Raw genomic sequence first — 16,492 nt, forward strand, 5'->3', positions numbered from 1 at the left:
CCAATCAAGTTTGGAAGGAGCCAGAAACCCCAAAATCAAACCCAGAACCCCAGAACCCATGAATCTGTTTGCCCGGAGACTACAATGTACCATAAATCTCTCTCCCTTAGGGTCCACCAAGCTTCCTGATTTTTTTTTTTTTACCTTAAATTTAAAAAGTGGAATCATCTCCCAGCATCATATTTATTTCCAAGAACATTTTGGGGCCCCAAATGTTTTTCTAGAAAACAAAGATGGTTGATAGCAGTAGGCCAGTGTTCTCTTTGGGAATGTGCTCAGCTATACAGGCAAAGGACAAAAGTGACGCGAGTTCTGGAGGAAGGGGGTTGGTACGTCACATTTTGGCCAATTAATTATTTGCAACTCATTATGTCAGGATTTTTTTTAATGAATGGGCACCCTTCCCCCTCATCTTCCATGTTCTTAGTGCACCCACATTTTTCTAGTACACATACTGGTTACTGAGGCCCAGTATATACTGAAAATCAGTTCACTCAAGAAGATGCAGGGCTTGATCTAAAGGATGAAGCCATTTAGGTTCACCCTAAATAAGAGACCTCAAAAGAATTCAATGTGTGCTCCCTTATTTATCATAAAAAAGATGGATCTACTTACAGAGCCTCCAAGCCACAAAATTATTTTACAAAATCAGATTTCTTTCCTTCCTTCCCTTTTTTTTTTTTTGGGGGTGTCACCAATAATCGAGTCAATGCATATATACAAGAATAACCCAGACTTTGTGGGTTATCTTAAACATTCTGTGAGTTAGCTTCCTATAATAATCATTGTTTATCTTTCAGATGCCTGTGGTTTTTTTTCCCTCCCCCTTCAGCTACTTTAGAACAGGCACAAGCCTGAGGGCAAGTAACTTTTTTTTGTTGTTGATTCATTTCCTTTCCTCAGCTGCACTGGAACAGCAACCTAGCTGGGTTTTTTTTAAAAAAAGGCCAAACTCTTTCACGGGGAAGCGAGAATTGAAACCATGCATATGTACATATACAGATGGATGCTAAAGGAGCGCTTCCTAATTTAAGAGGCTGCCGCATATGGAGAACTCTCATCTTTTCTGCTCAGAATTCAGCCGCAGCTCCTACTACTCCCCAGTAAGCGCTTTGATGCCGGTCCCATGCCAGAAGCAAGAGCATCCGGGGAAAGGGAGGATTTTACTAGACGGAGGTTCCTCTCCACAACTAAGACATTTCGGGCAGGGGCGCGGCACTCTTACCCAGGCGGGAAGCTCGTTCCGACCCAGGCTTCGGCCCAGATCCACGGCGCTCTTCACCGTCACCTCTTCCTCGCCCAGGATCTTTCCGGCAGTCTGCAACGATCGCTCCTTGCTCAGTCGCCGGCTCCGCCAGCCCATGTAAAGGGCCACGCCAGCGACTACGAAGCCCACGCTGAGCCCCGCCCGGCCGGCCAGATACACGGGCAACAGCCACAGCAACCGCCGTCCGATCGCGCCTAGCGCCGTCAAGGCTTCTGCAGAGCCGAAGCCTCCCGGCAAACGCGATCCCGAACTGGACGGGATCGGATCTGACGGCCCGGCTTCTTGCTCCGTGGGCTGCTCCATGGTGCTTCCAGCCAGGACCGACCGACCGACCGACCGGACCGCTTAAAAAGCACCAGGCTGGCACTGCGGCTAACTCAACCGCTTCTGGAGTCCCGCGGCTGTTGCAGTCATGGATCGAGGAGGCGGGGCGTGGTCGAAACAACGCCCCTCCGCGCCAGCGGATTGGAGGATGAGACCCCCTGAAGGCGGAGCTAAGGCGGCAATAAGCGGGGTGGGGAGGGGGGAAACGGCGTTCTTTGATTAGACCAGATTCCCGGAGGAAGACACGGCAGGACCAGAAAGCCCCGCCCTTCCTTGTCCTGATTGGGCAGCGAGTGTTCCAAGATAATGGAACTAAGCAACGGCTTTCTTTACAGTAGTTTTGACTTGGCTGCGCGCTCGGTGGGAGGAGTTTTTCAGACAATTAACTGTTGATTGGTGGACTGCTTGTTGGGCGGGCGGGACGACAGGCGTGGCAAACTTTGCATCACTCCGAATTCGTAGCTTTGGGGTAGGAAGTCGAGGAGAGACGCATTGCTTTATTATTCTTACGTATTATAAAAAGCCCATTTCCCCCCCCCCTCTTAATTTTCTTAACGGACTGGTCTTTCTCTTTTCTTGTTATTCCTGAAATTTTGCAAGAACCGTCCCAAATTGCGAGCAAATCCAGGTTCATTAAGCCAGCAATACAGAGAGGTAGCAAACAAGTAATCTAGGGGGCTCAGCAATTCTTTACCAAAAAAATGAAAATAAAAACAAAACCAACGATCGCTAATAATAGAAGATAAAACTGAAAGAAAAACGAACAATTAAAATACTGAACATTCTTAAAAATTGGTCAGAATAGTGGACCGGGTTTTGTCACAGCCAGTCGTTTAATTACCGAATTATATATGAAAACAAAAGGCTTTCAGTGCGTTGACTCAGCAAGTCTGTATTTCTTGAATCCATCCCCCCCAAAAAAGACTAGCTGATTATTCTAAATATTTTTGAGATTTGTCAGAATTTGCCCAGATCCTTCTTGAAATACGTTTTATCACCTGTTACAGTAGGATTGATTTCATAACTGTTTATTCAAACGAGCTTTTAAGTGCTAAGGTTTCAATAAATTCCATATTATTTGGGGGAAAAAACCCTAACATCTGTATTAATGTAAATCATTATCAATTAAAGGGGAGGTATATACAGTAATGTGAAAAAGTACACCCCATTTAAAAAATTTTCTTTGAACTTATGTGGACATACTAATATTTTATCTTCATTCAAACAATATATAATTTTTAAAAACTATGAAAAAAATGACTCGGAGTCATTTATTTAACAAATAAATGAACAGATACGCCATTTCTTTCTATGAAAACAGTAAGTAGATCTTTGGCTCTAGTACCAGGTATTGCTTCCTTTGACAGAAATAACCTCAAGCAAGCCTAACTACAATTCTCTGACATCTACTGAGCGGATTCCTTCTCCCCATTTCTCCACACAGTATTTTTTTTTCAACTGGGCAACAATGCTTGAGTTTCTTGGATGCAGTGCCTGAATTGAATCACCCCACAGTATCTTGATGGAATTTAGATTCAGGCTTTGACTTGGCCACTCTAGAACTCGGTTTCTCTCTCTCTCTCTCTCTCTCTCTCTGTGTGTGTGTGTGTGTGTGTGTGCCATTGCTTGATTTGTTGTGTTACAAGCTCCATTTCCACCTGAGCTTCAGTCTGTGACTCATTCTTAAGCACCCTACAGGTAATACCCGGGGTGGGCTGCTGGGGGTTTGCAGGGGTTTGGGAGAGACTCTAGCTAAGATTCTGTGCAGTTTGGAGAACCCCCAACTTCCACTCCTGGCTGGCCCTGCCCACCTTGCCCCTCCCCTCCTAGGAGTCCCCCACACACCCCATTTTGGATGAAGGTAAATGCAAGGTGCGCGCAGAGGCTCAGGGAGGGCGAAAAATTGACCACCTGGAAGTTCGGGAAGGTCAGGAATGGGTCCGTTTCCGGCTTCCAGAGATCCTCCGGAGCCCAGGGAGGCCATTTTCACCCTCCCGGAGGCTCGAGCAACGCCTCCAGAGCCTGGGGAGGGCATAAACGCCCCCCCCCCCCACCAATGTGGTGCAGGAGGCCGACTAGGCTATGCCCACCATGGCCACGGCCACCCAGCAACCGGGCAGACCTTTGCTAAAATTTTTGAAGCCCACCCCTGGTACTATCTCTTTTACTTATATGATGTTTGATTCCTAATACATTTAGTAATTTAGTTCCAGTAAATATAAAGGTACCCACACACTTCACTTGCATAGTTCTTAATTCCATAAGAAAACCACCAGATTGCAAGAACACAAACGAGTAGTGAAATGAGGAGACCGGAACTCATTGGTAGCCTCACACCATAATGAACAAGGAAACACATTCAATTTTGCAATTAACCAAGATTGTGGGATGAGCAGGCATAAAAACAGCCAAGGAAGTGATTGATGTCTGAGAAACAGGCCCCTCATCAGTCAATAGGAGTGCTGATTTGCTATCAGCCTATTAAATAATTAGAAGGTGAGGGGTTGGCAGCTAATGACTTAAAAGCCAGCCATCAACACATCCCAATCAACATTTTAAAAGCCACTTAAAACAGACACTATAAATACCACACACGCAAAATAGCGCACACTCTGCTAGAGAGAAGTTACCTGAAGATGGGCTCTAGCATGAGTCTGAAAGCTTGGAAGACAGAACCTCTGGTTCTGGTGTCCGATGCAGATTGGATCCTGCAGTATTCTCATTCACTTTTATACAGAAACTGAGCTCATGACTTTAAAATACTTCTACCATACCTTAAATTACAAAACTTCATTTTCTATAGAGGGTATTATGAAGACTGATGGGAATGCTTAATGAGACCAACTTTTTTGGTTCAACTCTGAAACTAATAGTTTGATTAAATTATTGCTCAATTTTAAAACTTTAGGACATTTTAAAATTCTTTTTAAAATGCTGAACATTATCCAAGTATATTCAATCCATTATGTTATTTTTTGAGTCAATTCACTTCATCATCTCTGACATCATCTCTGGATTCACAACACTGTCTCACCGAAAGAAAGCTTACAAAGATAAAATAATATCCATTTGTCTGATTGCATTTTATTGTTTGCGTGTCTAGCATTCCAACTTCAATAGGCTTGCTGCAGGTTCAAGGACTGAATGGATATGAAATTACCAAAATATTGTAACAATTTAGCCATTATCAAGCAAACAGAGCTAGCTTTAATTCATTTGCAATTCTGGCTACTCTTTCCCATCTTTCTCACTATCCCATGTTTAATTACTATATCATTTTACTTGTCTCCTAGTTACCGAAGCACATACAAACTTTCATTCCTAAATTCTCAAGGATCCTCAAAAGAGTGCTTTGTATATGGCACAAACAGTGTTAATTATCAGCAAGGATTGGTAGCATGTTCTTCTCCTGCTCTGCTTTCAATCATTCAGAATAGAGCTGGAAGGGACCTTTGAGGTCTTCTAGTCCAACCCCTGCTCAAGCAGGAGACCCTATATCATTTCAGATAAATGACTGTCCAGTCTCTTCTTGAAAACTTCCAGTGATAAAGCACCTACATCTTCTGATGGCAAGCTATTTATAGAACTTAATTTGTAGAACTTAACTTTAAAGAATTTAATTTATAATAAAGGCAATATAGTTTGCATGCATTTTTAAAAGCCAGCCCAGATGAAATGGAAAAATTGTGTTTCTTAAAGACAGCTACTGTATAAATACAACAATTGAGGGGAAGATATTTTTCCCCTATTTGAAAATCGTCAATTTAATAAACAACTAAAGCTATGAAACTTCTCAGTTCCCCATTTTTATGGAAGTTAATATTTGGACTATAATATTTTATATGTGCCATATTGCCCTAAAACACACTATCACTGAGAATGAGAGCCACATATGAGGAATTCTGCTAAGCAAGCCTCTGGCTTTTCTCCCCCTTTAAATGTTTTCTGTTCCTCAAAGACTGACATATAAATGTAATGAATAAATAATAAATATTTATCTAAAACCCAACAGTTAATACAGAATCCTATTTTCTGCTTCCTTCCCCAATGATTGCATAGACAGAAACAGTGGAACATAATCGCCTTTCCTCACTGTGAATTCTGGCTCTATTTTAGCTGGGCAAGATCAGGGGACAATCCTGTAGTTTTATACTGATTTCTTAAATAGTTTTCAAAATTAAATTCACAGATAAGAAGCTAATTCATATGATCCATTGAATACCAAGTGCAAGCTTAATATGAACTATGCTTCAATTCCTGCTAGTTTATATGAAATATAGTATTTATTTTCTGAAACGAGATTTGAAACATTTCTGAAAATATGTCCTCTATAGCAGTGGCTGTCGTATTATTACTTAAATTTGCCTCTTTTCTCCAGGACACTGCCTAGATGTTCAGAATCTCTCTCATCTCCTAAACACAAAGTCAATCCAGATGCCATACAGATAATATATTTACCAGTTACATGTTGTCTACCTTTGTACACAGCCTTTCGTAAAACAATTAATCTGCATTAGCTGAGCATTAGCTGACACTCTTTGCCAACAATCCTCGCTTCAAATGTTCTCATCTGGAGCTGCCAGAATTTCTCTTGAAAAGAGCACAAAGCAATTTGTCTGCCAGGATATTGAATAGCTATCGCTTGAAACTACAGGCACATTGTTTATGATCTGTATTTTAAAGCAATGTTTTAGCCAAAAAGACTGTGCCAGTGAAGCAATTTTGTATAATTTCTTCCAAGACTATTTATTTATTTTCATATATTATATAATTAATTATAACTAATTCAAGGTACCGAACATACCTGCTTCCAGGGTTGGGATTCAATCGGTGTTACTATCAGTTTGGTGACTATGTTTTGCTGCACACATGTGTAAAAAACCTTAAGCTGTGCCGCCCGGACAGCTGAAAAGCGCTGCGTGCGGGTGCAGTGTTTCAAAAGCCACTTTTTTCCTGCTTTTTCAACCTCAGCTGTGCCGCACAAAGCAGCTGAGGTTGAAAAAGCAGGAAATAAAGGGTAGATAATAACCCAGGTGGGTGGGTGGGCCAAACAGCAGCAAACATAGAACCAGTTTGCTGTCTGCTGCTCTTCAGAGCTACCAGTTCTATAGAGCAAGGCAGAACTAGTAACATCCCACCCCTGCCTGCCTCCTCCTATTTTCCCCACAACAACAATGCTGTGAGATGAGTTGGGCCAACACAGGAGGACTGGCCCAAAGTCACCAGCTGACTTTCATGTCTAAGGTGGGACTAGAATTCATTGTCCCCTGCCTTCCAGCCTAGTGTCTTAACCACTAGACCAAATTGGTATACTGTAAGGTAGTCAAATCGCCTTAATATCTAGTGTTTTCATGCCCATAATATTTCTTTGGCTAAAATCCAGAAATGGTTCCCTAACCATAAAATCCAGAAATGGTTCCCTAACCCTAACTTGAGTACTAGCCTGAGTACTAGCCAATCCTAACTTTGCTCGCCGTTCTGAAGTCTCTAATTTTATTTTAGCTATTGCATTTCCTATTTAATGTGTATTTTAAAAAAGACTTGAGACTTTTAATATACTAAATACATATCCACTCCCATCTAGCATCCCTTCAATATAAAAAGAAGTCGTCTCATTTTACACTACCTATTACGTGTATTTTTATAAACAAATAGTTCTCTATAATTTTATACAGCAGAGCAGACTGCATCCACTTTCCTGTTTACAGCTTCCCTTTTCATGCAGTCGATAAAGTTGGAATCAAGCCAGCTCTCCAGTACGAGATATTAAACTACGGATGAAACCCTGAGAGACCTTCAGTTCATCTGCTGCTCAGATACCACCCAACCTGAAAGAATTTGGTGCCATCTAAAGGCAGAGTGTGTAAGCTACTTCTAAAAGGAAAGGATGCTGTACTGTATCTAAATAACTGCATGCCTACCCTTTACAATATGTGTAGTGTTGCTTTTCAAAATAAGCAACCTTTTTACACAAAGAAAAAGAGATAGAGTCAGCAAAAGAAATGAACATTGTGAAGCAAAAATAATAGAAATATAGTTAAATCCTGTAATTATATGCACCTCATGGAAGCCAGTTTGGTGTAAGGGTGATGGTACCAGACTAGAAAGCGGGAGTCTGTGCATTCTAGCCCTACTGTAGCCATAAAAGCCAGTTGGGTGACCTTAGGCCAATCATCTTCTCTCAGTCCAACCACCTCACAAGGTTGTTACTGTGGGAAAATAGGAGGAGAAAGGTGTGTTGGATATGTTTGCCGCCTTGAGTTATTTGTAAAAATAATAAAGGCAGAATACAAACAAAGAAAAAAGTAAATAAAATCACCCTGCCTTTGGCACTGACCTTGATGGACTTTCAGGAGGACCTGGCCCTTCAGGCTTTTCCATCTGCCTGGCCAGGAAATCAGAGTGATATGAAGCTCATAAAATGGCTGTATTCTTTTTGAATGACTGTGCTATCCCTGGTGACTGTACAGGTAGTCCTCGACTTACAACAGTTATCACGGCACCAAAAAAGGTGACTTATGACCTTTTTTCACACTTACAACCTTTGCAGCATCCCCGTGGTCACATGATCAAAAATCGTATGTTTGACAACTGATTCATATTCATGATGGTTGCAGTGTTCACCCTTTGAAACCTTCTGACAAGCAAAGTCAATGGGGAAGCCACATTCACCTCACAACCGTATTACTAACTGAACAATTGCCATGATTCAGTTAACCGTGGTTAAGAAGTCATAAAATGGGACAAAACTCACTTAACAAATGTCTCATTTAGCAATATAAATTTTGGGCTCAATTGGTTGAGGACTACCTGTACTGTATAGTTTTTAATTATTTTAAATTATATTGCTGGTTTGGCTGCTTTATTTTGTGATGTTTTGTTATTGCTCGTTTTATTTATTTATTTATTTATTTATTTATTTGATTTGCCAATTGTTTACAAGATAATAAGTATAAGTGTATACATAGTTGTGAATACATGAAATGGGTACATATAAGAAAAATAAAAGAATAAGAGAAACAATAGGACAGGGACGGTAGGCACGTTATGTACTTATGCACGCACCTCACAGACCTCTTAGGAAAGGGGTGAGGTCAATAGTAGACAGTCTAAGGTTAAAGTTTTTGGGGTTTGGGGAAGAGACTACAGAGTCGGGTAGGGTATTCCAGACATTGACCACTCTATTGCTGAAGTCGTATTTCCTGCAATCAAGTTTGGTGCGGTGTTTACTTTGAGTTTGTATCTATTGTGTGCTCTTGTGTTGTTATGGTTGAAGCTGAAGTATTCATTGACAGGTAGGACATTGCAATGTATGATTTATATACCATGCTTAAGTCAGACCGAAGACGGCGTAATTCAAGGTTTTCCTAGTTCTAGAATTTCAAGTCTGGTGGCATAAGGTATTCTACAACGAGTAGAAGAGTGGAGAACTCTTCTTGTGAAATATTTCTGGACTTTCTCAATTGTGCTAATATCAGATACATAATGAGGGTTCCAGACTGATGAACTGTATTCGAGTATTGATCTAAATGTTTTGTATGCTCTGTTAGTAGTGTGATATTACCAGAGAAAAGCTACGTAGGATTAGGTTAACAACTCTTAATGCCTTTTTGGCTATGTAGTTGCAGTGAGCTCTAGCACTTAGATCATTAGAGGTGAGTATTCCAAGGTCCTTTACAGAGCTTGGGTCATCAACAAGATCTTGACTATTCAGCTTGTATTTTATTTTCTGATTTTTTTTGCCAATATGTAAGACAGAGCATTTATTTGTTGAGATTTGAAGTTGCCATTTGTTTGACCATTCAGATACATAGTCAAGATCTTTTTGTAGGGTAGCAGTATTGTCTGTGGTATTGAACAGCTTTACATCATCAGCAAAGAGAACGAATTGCTCTTAATATGATCACAGAGGTCGCTTTATGTAGAGTATGAAGAGAGTTGGTCCTAGAACACTGCCCTGGGGGACACCACTATTGACAGGTACTGGATTTGATAGGACACTCCCAATTTTGACCATTTGTTGTCTGTTTGACAGGAATGCTTCTATCCAGTTATTCAGTTGTCCAGAGATACCATAGGATTTTATTTTTAGGAGTAGTTTGTCGTGGTACCACTGAATCAAAGGCTTTACAGAAGTCTATGTAGATTGCGTCTATTGCTTTGCCCTGGTCGAGTTGTGTCGTCCATATGTTTTTGCAGTGTAAGAGTTGCAGATTACAGGATAGTTTTTTCTGAAACCAAATTGTTTATTGAGAGTAGGTTGTTTGTCTCTAAGTGGAGGATGATGGATTGGTTAATAATTGATTCCATGACTTTACAGGTGACGCAGCATAAGGAGATTGGCCTGTAATTTTCAACTAGGCTTGGGTCTCCCTTTTTGAAGATGGGGATGACTGTGGCTTGTGACCATAGGTTAGGCAAGGAGCTGGTCCTGAAAGATTTTTCAAAGATTATGCTTAGAGGTTTGGCTATGGCAGTGGATAGCTTTCTTAAGAAGTAGGCACATATTCCATCCGGTCCAATAGATAGAGATGGTTTTAGGTTGCGTAGTGCTTTTTCAACATTGTCTTCTGTGAAATCGATATGTATTAGATCATTGTTGTTATCTGTGGTACGGCTAGGAAATACTGGGCATGATCCATTGCTGTTTACAAATACTGAGCCGAAGAATGTGTTAAAGATGTTGGCTTTAATGGTGTCGCCGTTGCAGTCTTTACCATCAGATCCTATCATGGGAGGGATGGACCTTGAGTCTTTTAGTTTGTTGTTTACAAAATTGTAAAAAGCACGGGTGGAATTGGTGCTTAGAAGGTTTTCCTCTTGTTTAATGTGATAATTGGTGCATTCGGTCTTTATCTGTTGGCATAAATTTTTGTATCGGTTTTTGAAATTGGCAACGTGACCAGATTTGTTTTTCCGCCAGAGTGATCTCTTTTTGGATTGAAGTTTCCTTATTGATATGGGTAATCTGCTTTTTTGTTTTGTTTTGGGAGTTGTTGTTGGAACATATAGTTTGATGACTCTTTTGACTTCAAGTAAAAATATGTTGTAATGGTCTTCAACGGTATTGCATCCAGTGAATAGAGATTGCCAATCAAGGGATGAGAGATCGTTGTCTATAAGATCATAGTTGCCTTTTTGAAGTTACAATAGGGGATTACATCATTGTGGTGATTTTTGTGTGGACGTATGTTGAGACAAAAGTCAATCATATTGTGGTCACTACTGGAAAAGGGTTCTTTAGTTTGTATTCCGTAAATTAAATTCAAACTGTTGCAGAAGATGAGATCGAGGCAGTTGTTTAGTCTAGTGTTGTTGATTACTAGTTGTTCCAGTCCCAGATTTGTAATAGCATTGTAGAAGGTTGTGTGTATGATTTCAGTTGTACAATCATTTAGGGTCCAGTCAATATGAGGTAGATTGAAATCACCAAGAAGGATAAAAGGGTATGGGCAGGATGCAGCCCATGTTAGTAATGTATTTAGCTTGTTTACATGTTCGATGTCATAATCAGGTGCTCTGTAACATAGTAAGAATCGAATTGTGATATTTAAGGATAGTTCACAGATGATGGTTTCAGGAAGGGCAAGCTCCTGGGTAACTTGGATATTTTTAGATGTAAGGATTTTTTATAGAATATAGCAACACCACCTCCTCTACGATTTTCACGATCTGATCGGTAAACATGATAGTCTCTTACTGTGGTAATGGAGTCGGGGAGAGATGCATTGAGCCATGTTTCACAGACAAATATAATGTCGAAGTTAGCCATATTTAGGAGGAAGAGAAATTCAGGTATTTTATTCATGAGGCTTCTTGCATTGAGTAGTTTGCATTTAAGGCCGGCAGTAGTTGGAATTGAGGTAGTTGGGGGCGTGCGTGCCTAGTCTTGGGTGATGGTGGATGGGTTGAGGTAGGGTTGTGGTTGAGGGTAAAAGCTGAGTATTGGGTTGCGTGGCTTACTTTTGATACAGTCAGCATGGTAGTCAATGTACAGGTCCTTCTCTCCATTGTCTAGACGGTTTTTGAGTTCGATCACGAGTACACGGGAGCGGGCACGTTGCTGTATGGTTAGGTCAGGGCGGCAACGGAGGTTCTTATGGTTGGTGTTGGTTTTGGCGAGTGAGTTTATAGTATAAATGAATTTACGTTTGCTTGTTTCATTTTTGCAAATGACCCTGCACAAGCGTGGGGCCACAGAGCCGTCTCTATTTTTGAGCTCTCGGTCGATGCGGGAAATGTCAAGTATTTCATCAGCGGAGATGGTTGATGCTTGATAATCTCTGATGATGTTTCGGACAGTTGTGATGTCATCATTGACATTGATGTCTTCTAGACCAAATAAGATGGCGTTTGGACGTTTCCGTTCACGCTCAACGGCTTCTCTGATGAGGATTGGGATATCAATATTTGTCTGGGTTGTGTTTATTTGTGGATTGGGTTTTGGATTGGATTGTGGTTGTTTGGTAGAGATGTGGTTTGTAGCTATTGGATGTTCAGGTTTTTGTGTTGTGTCTTTTTTCAAGGTTGGATATTCTTTCTTTTACGGCGTCCAGGGATGCTACTATGGTGTTGAGGGATGTTTTAATGGTTTCGATGGTAGGGGATGTTTCAATGGTTTCGATGGTATCAACTCTTTCAGACAGATCCAGTTTGGGTCTGCATGATTTGCAGAAATATGGAAACTCATTGGATGATTTTAGGTATTGAATCATCTGCTCAGGTAATCCCAAGCAGTCATGATGAGTGTATTTTTTACACAGAAAAATTTTTGATTGTAAGCCACCCAGTCACGAATGTGTGATTAGTAGCCACATCAGTTGATTGATTGAATAAATAAATCCAGTTTAAACCAGCATTATTATTCTGTTGCATACCTTTAAATCCCTGCAAATTATTCTTGCTTCCATCCATCATGTTTCTTTCTGCTTTCTTTCTGTCTTTTTTCTCTTTAATTTTCACTGTTTTTCATAATCTCAGGGCTTTCATAAATCACAACAAACACAGTCTTCCCCTTCCTGATCTCTTTGCTTTTTTGTGTGATTTGAAACTACCCCCAATCTACTTCTTTTTTAGCCCTAATTTATTCATTCAGTCAGTCCCCATACACTCTGGACTTAATCTCTTCTTGTTTAACCACATGCCCTTCTTAAGTATCCCATTCCAGCTGCATTCAATTTGCAATTATATATTTGTTGGCAACCAGTTTGATGTTGGGGTTAATAAGTTCCCTTACACATGGAAAGCCTACTAGGTTACTTGGGCCAGTCACTCTCTCTCAGCCAATCCACCTCACAGGGTTGTTATTGTGGGGAAAATAGAAGGGGAGAAATTGTGTATTGTAAACCAAAGAAATCAATATTTAGCTGACATGTCCAACACTCACTGCATATAATAAAATGGGCAGAAACATGCTTTTATACAAGGCTATTTCTTTCAACAAATATTTTTTAAAGAGGCCATATTACCTGCTACTTTACCAGCAGAATGTCTTATGTTAAAACATTCTACCAACATAAGCACATTCCCAAGAAAAGGGAGAGGCTCTGCCATTTATTTATGACTTGGAATCATATTCTCCATTTTCCCTGTCAAACATAACTGCTTGGGAGTTTGATACAATAATTTTCAGATCTCTATCCCTTGTTGCATCATATAATCTACCTAACATTTGCTGCAAACCATTTGGGTTCTCTACATACAAAGTACACTTACCTTCACATTCACAACTAATATGCCTTTAACATAACCACAACAAGCATCCCTTATACCGTACATTGTCAGCCATTCAGCCATGTCTGACTCTATAGCTCAGCACTTTAAAAAAAACCAGAGGACATCGTACATCCCTTATCCTTATGTCTGCTTTATTTTGTATTTAGAAATCAACCTTCAACTCAGTTTCATCTGCAGGAAATAATTATGATGTGGTGATGCTTACAATTCTCTCATGATACCAAGAAGTTAAGTCTTGGTATTTGAGTAATGACATCCTTGTGCACATTCTGTCATTTGTCCTCTTTGTATCTGCCCATATTTAGCCTGTTGAAAAGCAAAACTTACATAGCATAAAGCCCCATTGCACTTTGTAAATTTTGCTCCTTGTGGCCTGTGCTACTCACTCCATTAGAATTCTGCCAAATGCCTTCCTAAGGCATTAGATTAGACAAACTAACCCATCTGTGGTTTTTACATTCCCTCACTTCATCTTGTCCTTTTTGGTGGAAAACAGTAACTGTATTCTTTTCCGGTCCTGAGGCATGGATGAAAGCTTTACACCCGATCATGCAGTCTTTCCACAAGTTTGTGGAAGTGTTACGTGAACGTTAACAAACTTTAACATTTCTTCAGTTATATGTTTTTTGCTTTTCTGTCAGACTTCACCTGATAGGCACTCAGGAATCAAATACATAAGGATACCAGGACTCATGAACTGCAGTTAAATTAGTTTATTGTACAAGAAACAGTAATGTAATTACAAAATAATTTTGGCAATTGCTGTTTTCCCCCCCCAAACCAGCCCCAATATTTAGGTACTCACTGATTTATCTTGATTGTCCTCCACTACCTTCAATCAACTGATGTACTGCGGCTCCTTTTTAGCAGGAGGCCCAGTTTCTATCTGTCGTTTAAATAATATAGAGTCGGGATGTGAGATTTCTCTTTCATTCTGTGAGAACTGCTTCTTACACCTGCAGCCTCACCAATATTCTGCACCAATTCTTTCTGGGACACAAACTGTTTTTGTATTATTTCAATTTCTTGGACAAACCATGTTTAAATCATGGCCAGTGTGATGTCATTCTTAAGTTGAGTCATAAAGGTGCATTGATGACGGCAGGCATAGCTGTGAGGATAACTAGACTATTTTTCCTTTGGTTATATACTGTTTATTAATTACTATTATTAAAAAAGCAGCTCAGCTAATGGAGTATTTTGCCAATGCCTATATAATAATGGCTATCCTAAAATAACCAATTTTAAATTAATCACCATAGTAGAATAATAGCAACTAAGCTAATACTTAATATTTTCAAAAATTGTTTACTATAATATTATGCTACCTAATATACCAGATAAAATGTCTGGAAAAAATATACCAGATAAAAATCTGGAAAAAAGTTCTGAGAATGGTCTGTACAATTTCGATCTTAGATACAATTACTATTTTAAAAAAAATCACAAGTTCTTTATAAAAAATGAAAATATACTTTACAAAATCAATACATTGTAATGATGATTCATAGTCCATTTCTATCTTTAAATAATTATCTACATTAAATCTATAATTTGATTTAACTTTCATTTAATGAATATAATCCCAATACCTGAATTTAACAGTTTATGGTTTTTCTTTATAAGAGTGAGTTAGATGCCAAGGAAGTATGGATGGCAAAACTGAACACTGTCCTGCCTCCTTCCCTTCTTCTCTGAAGGAATACTTAATATATATTTTATTTTTAAAGCATGTTTGTTAAAAAATATATTTAACAAATATATATAGTATAAGACCCTCAGGTAACTGCTTTGATTAGTGTGAAAGAATTTCCATCACACCTGATTGCAAAAGGTAGATTATAAATTCATAGTATAGTGGCCTGGGAGTAAATTTCCCAAACTGTAGTATACGTTCACTGCTATTTATTTATATTCATATTAAGAGATCCCATCCCAGGTCCCCTTCCAGAGAACTAAAATACTCAGAGTTTCCTCTAAGGGAAAATGCCTTTAGGTTAAATAAAGTTAACTGTAGCGACTCCTCACAGTGTTAAAAGCGATCCAATAAACTCTGCTTCTTAACACGAAGCAGGATCATAAATCCCAGAGTCCTTACAGCTCAAGCTATGTTTGCTTAGCTGCTATTTAATAACAACAGCATTTAGGCTTACATACTTTACATGCTTTACAGCAGGGGTCCCCAACCACCGGGCCCCGGACCGGTACCGGTCCGTAGATCATTTTCTACCGGGCCGCCGGTTTGCTGGGTGCCGCCATCTTGTTTCGACAGAAAGTGCTTCCGGGTGAGCTTTTCTGGTTGGAAAGCGGCGTTTGGGTCTTGAAGGAATCCTCACGCCTTAGTTTCATTGAAGTGGGGGGGGGGCGGCTTCGAACGAAGAGCCGTCCCGATGGCGGAGGAGATCAAAAAGCACAAAAAGGTACAAAGGAGGAGTTGAAGGTGGCGGGAGAAGCGGGGAACGGCTGGCTGGCGGTCGCTCGGCTCGCCTTGCCTTGTCATGCGTGCTGATGCCGGTACAGGGCCGCGGATCATTTTGTGATGCCGGTACCGGGCCGTGGCACAAAAAAGGTTGGGGGCCACTGTTTTATTTGCATATTGACCCCAACAATCTGGAAGGATGGAAGGCTGAGTCAACCTTGAGCCCCGTCAGGATTGAACTCCAAGCTATGGGCAGAGTTTGCCTGCAATACTGCACTTTAACCACTGCACCATCAAGGCTTCTGGTCTGTGCCTTGCAAAAATTGTGCTTATCCAGAAAACAGCAGCAAGAAATCTTGAGCTGTACCCCATACTAAACACAAAGGGTACTTAAACAGGGATTATTCAATGGTCCCGATACGTATTGATGATACACATTACCCACAGAAGAAAAATGATACACCAGGAACAATTAAAGAAATCCTTTCCCTACTGCGCACCCAGCATGAGAAGTGAAAATTTTATAGATGCATCCGGCATGGAAAAGCAGGAGGTCAAAAAGCATGACATTTCTAGCATTCTTATCCTAGGCTGTCATACTGCCGCCCTAAACATTTGATTGGCCCATTTTAAAAGATTAAGAACCTTATCTTTCCTCAGTTAGAGACTGCCTTCTTCTTCCCCTCATACACAGGCAAATGCTCCCCACTCAGGGGTGGGATCCGACAGGGTTAACTACCAGTTCG

The 16,492-nt window shown here is 40.3% G+C and overlaps 1 protein-coding gene across 1 annotated transcript in view; it reads right to left on the bottom strand.

The window, feature by feature from the left end:
* Positions 1-1,676, bottom strand: part of ESYT1 (extended synaptotagmin 1) — a 70,152-nt gene extending 68,476 nt beyond the window's left edge. The window contains exon 1 of the mRNA XM_026680049.2: positions 1,226-1,676. Coding sequence (XP_026535834.1) covers positions 1,226-1,570 — 345 coding nt within the window. The 5' untranslated portion in view covers positions 1,571-1,676. The remainder of the gene's footprint in view (positions 1-1,225) is intronic.
* Positions 1,677-16,492: the final 14,816 nt, after the last annotated feature.

This window comes from Notechis scutatus, chromosome 2, assembly GCF_049901735.1.
Source record: "Notechis scutatus isolate UNSWTSFEM ecotype Mainland chromosome 2, rNotScu1.2, whole genome shotgun sequence".
NCBI lineage: Eukaryota > Metazoa > Chordata > Lepidosauria > Squamata > Elapidae > Notechis > Notechis scutatus.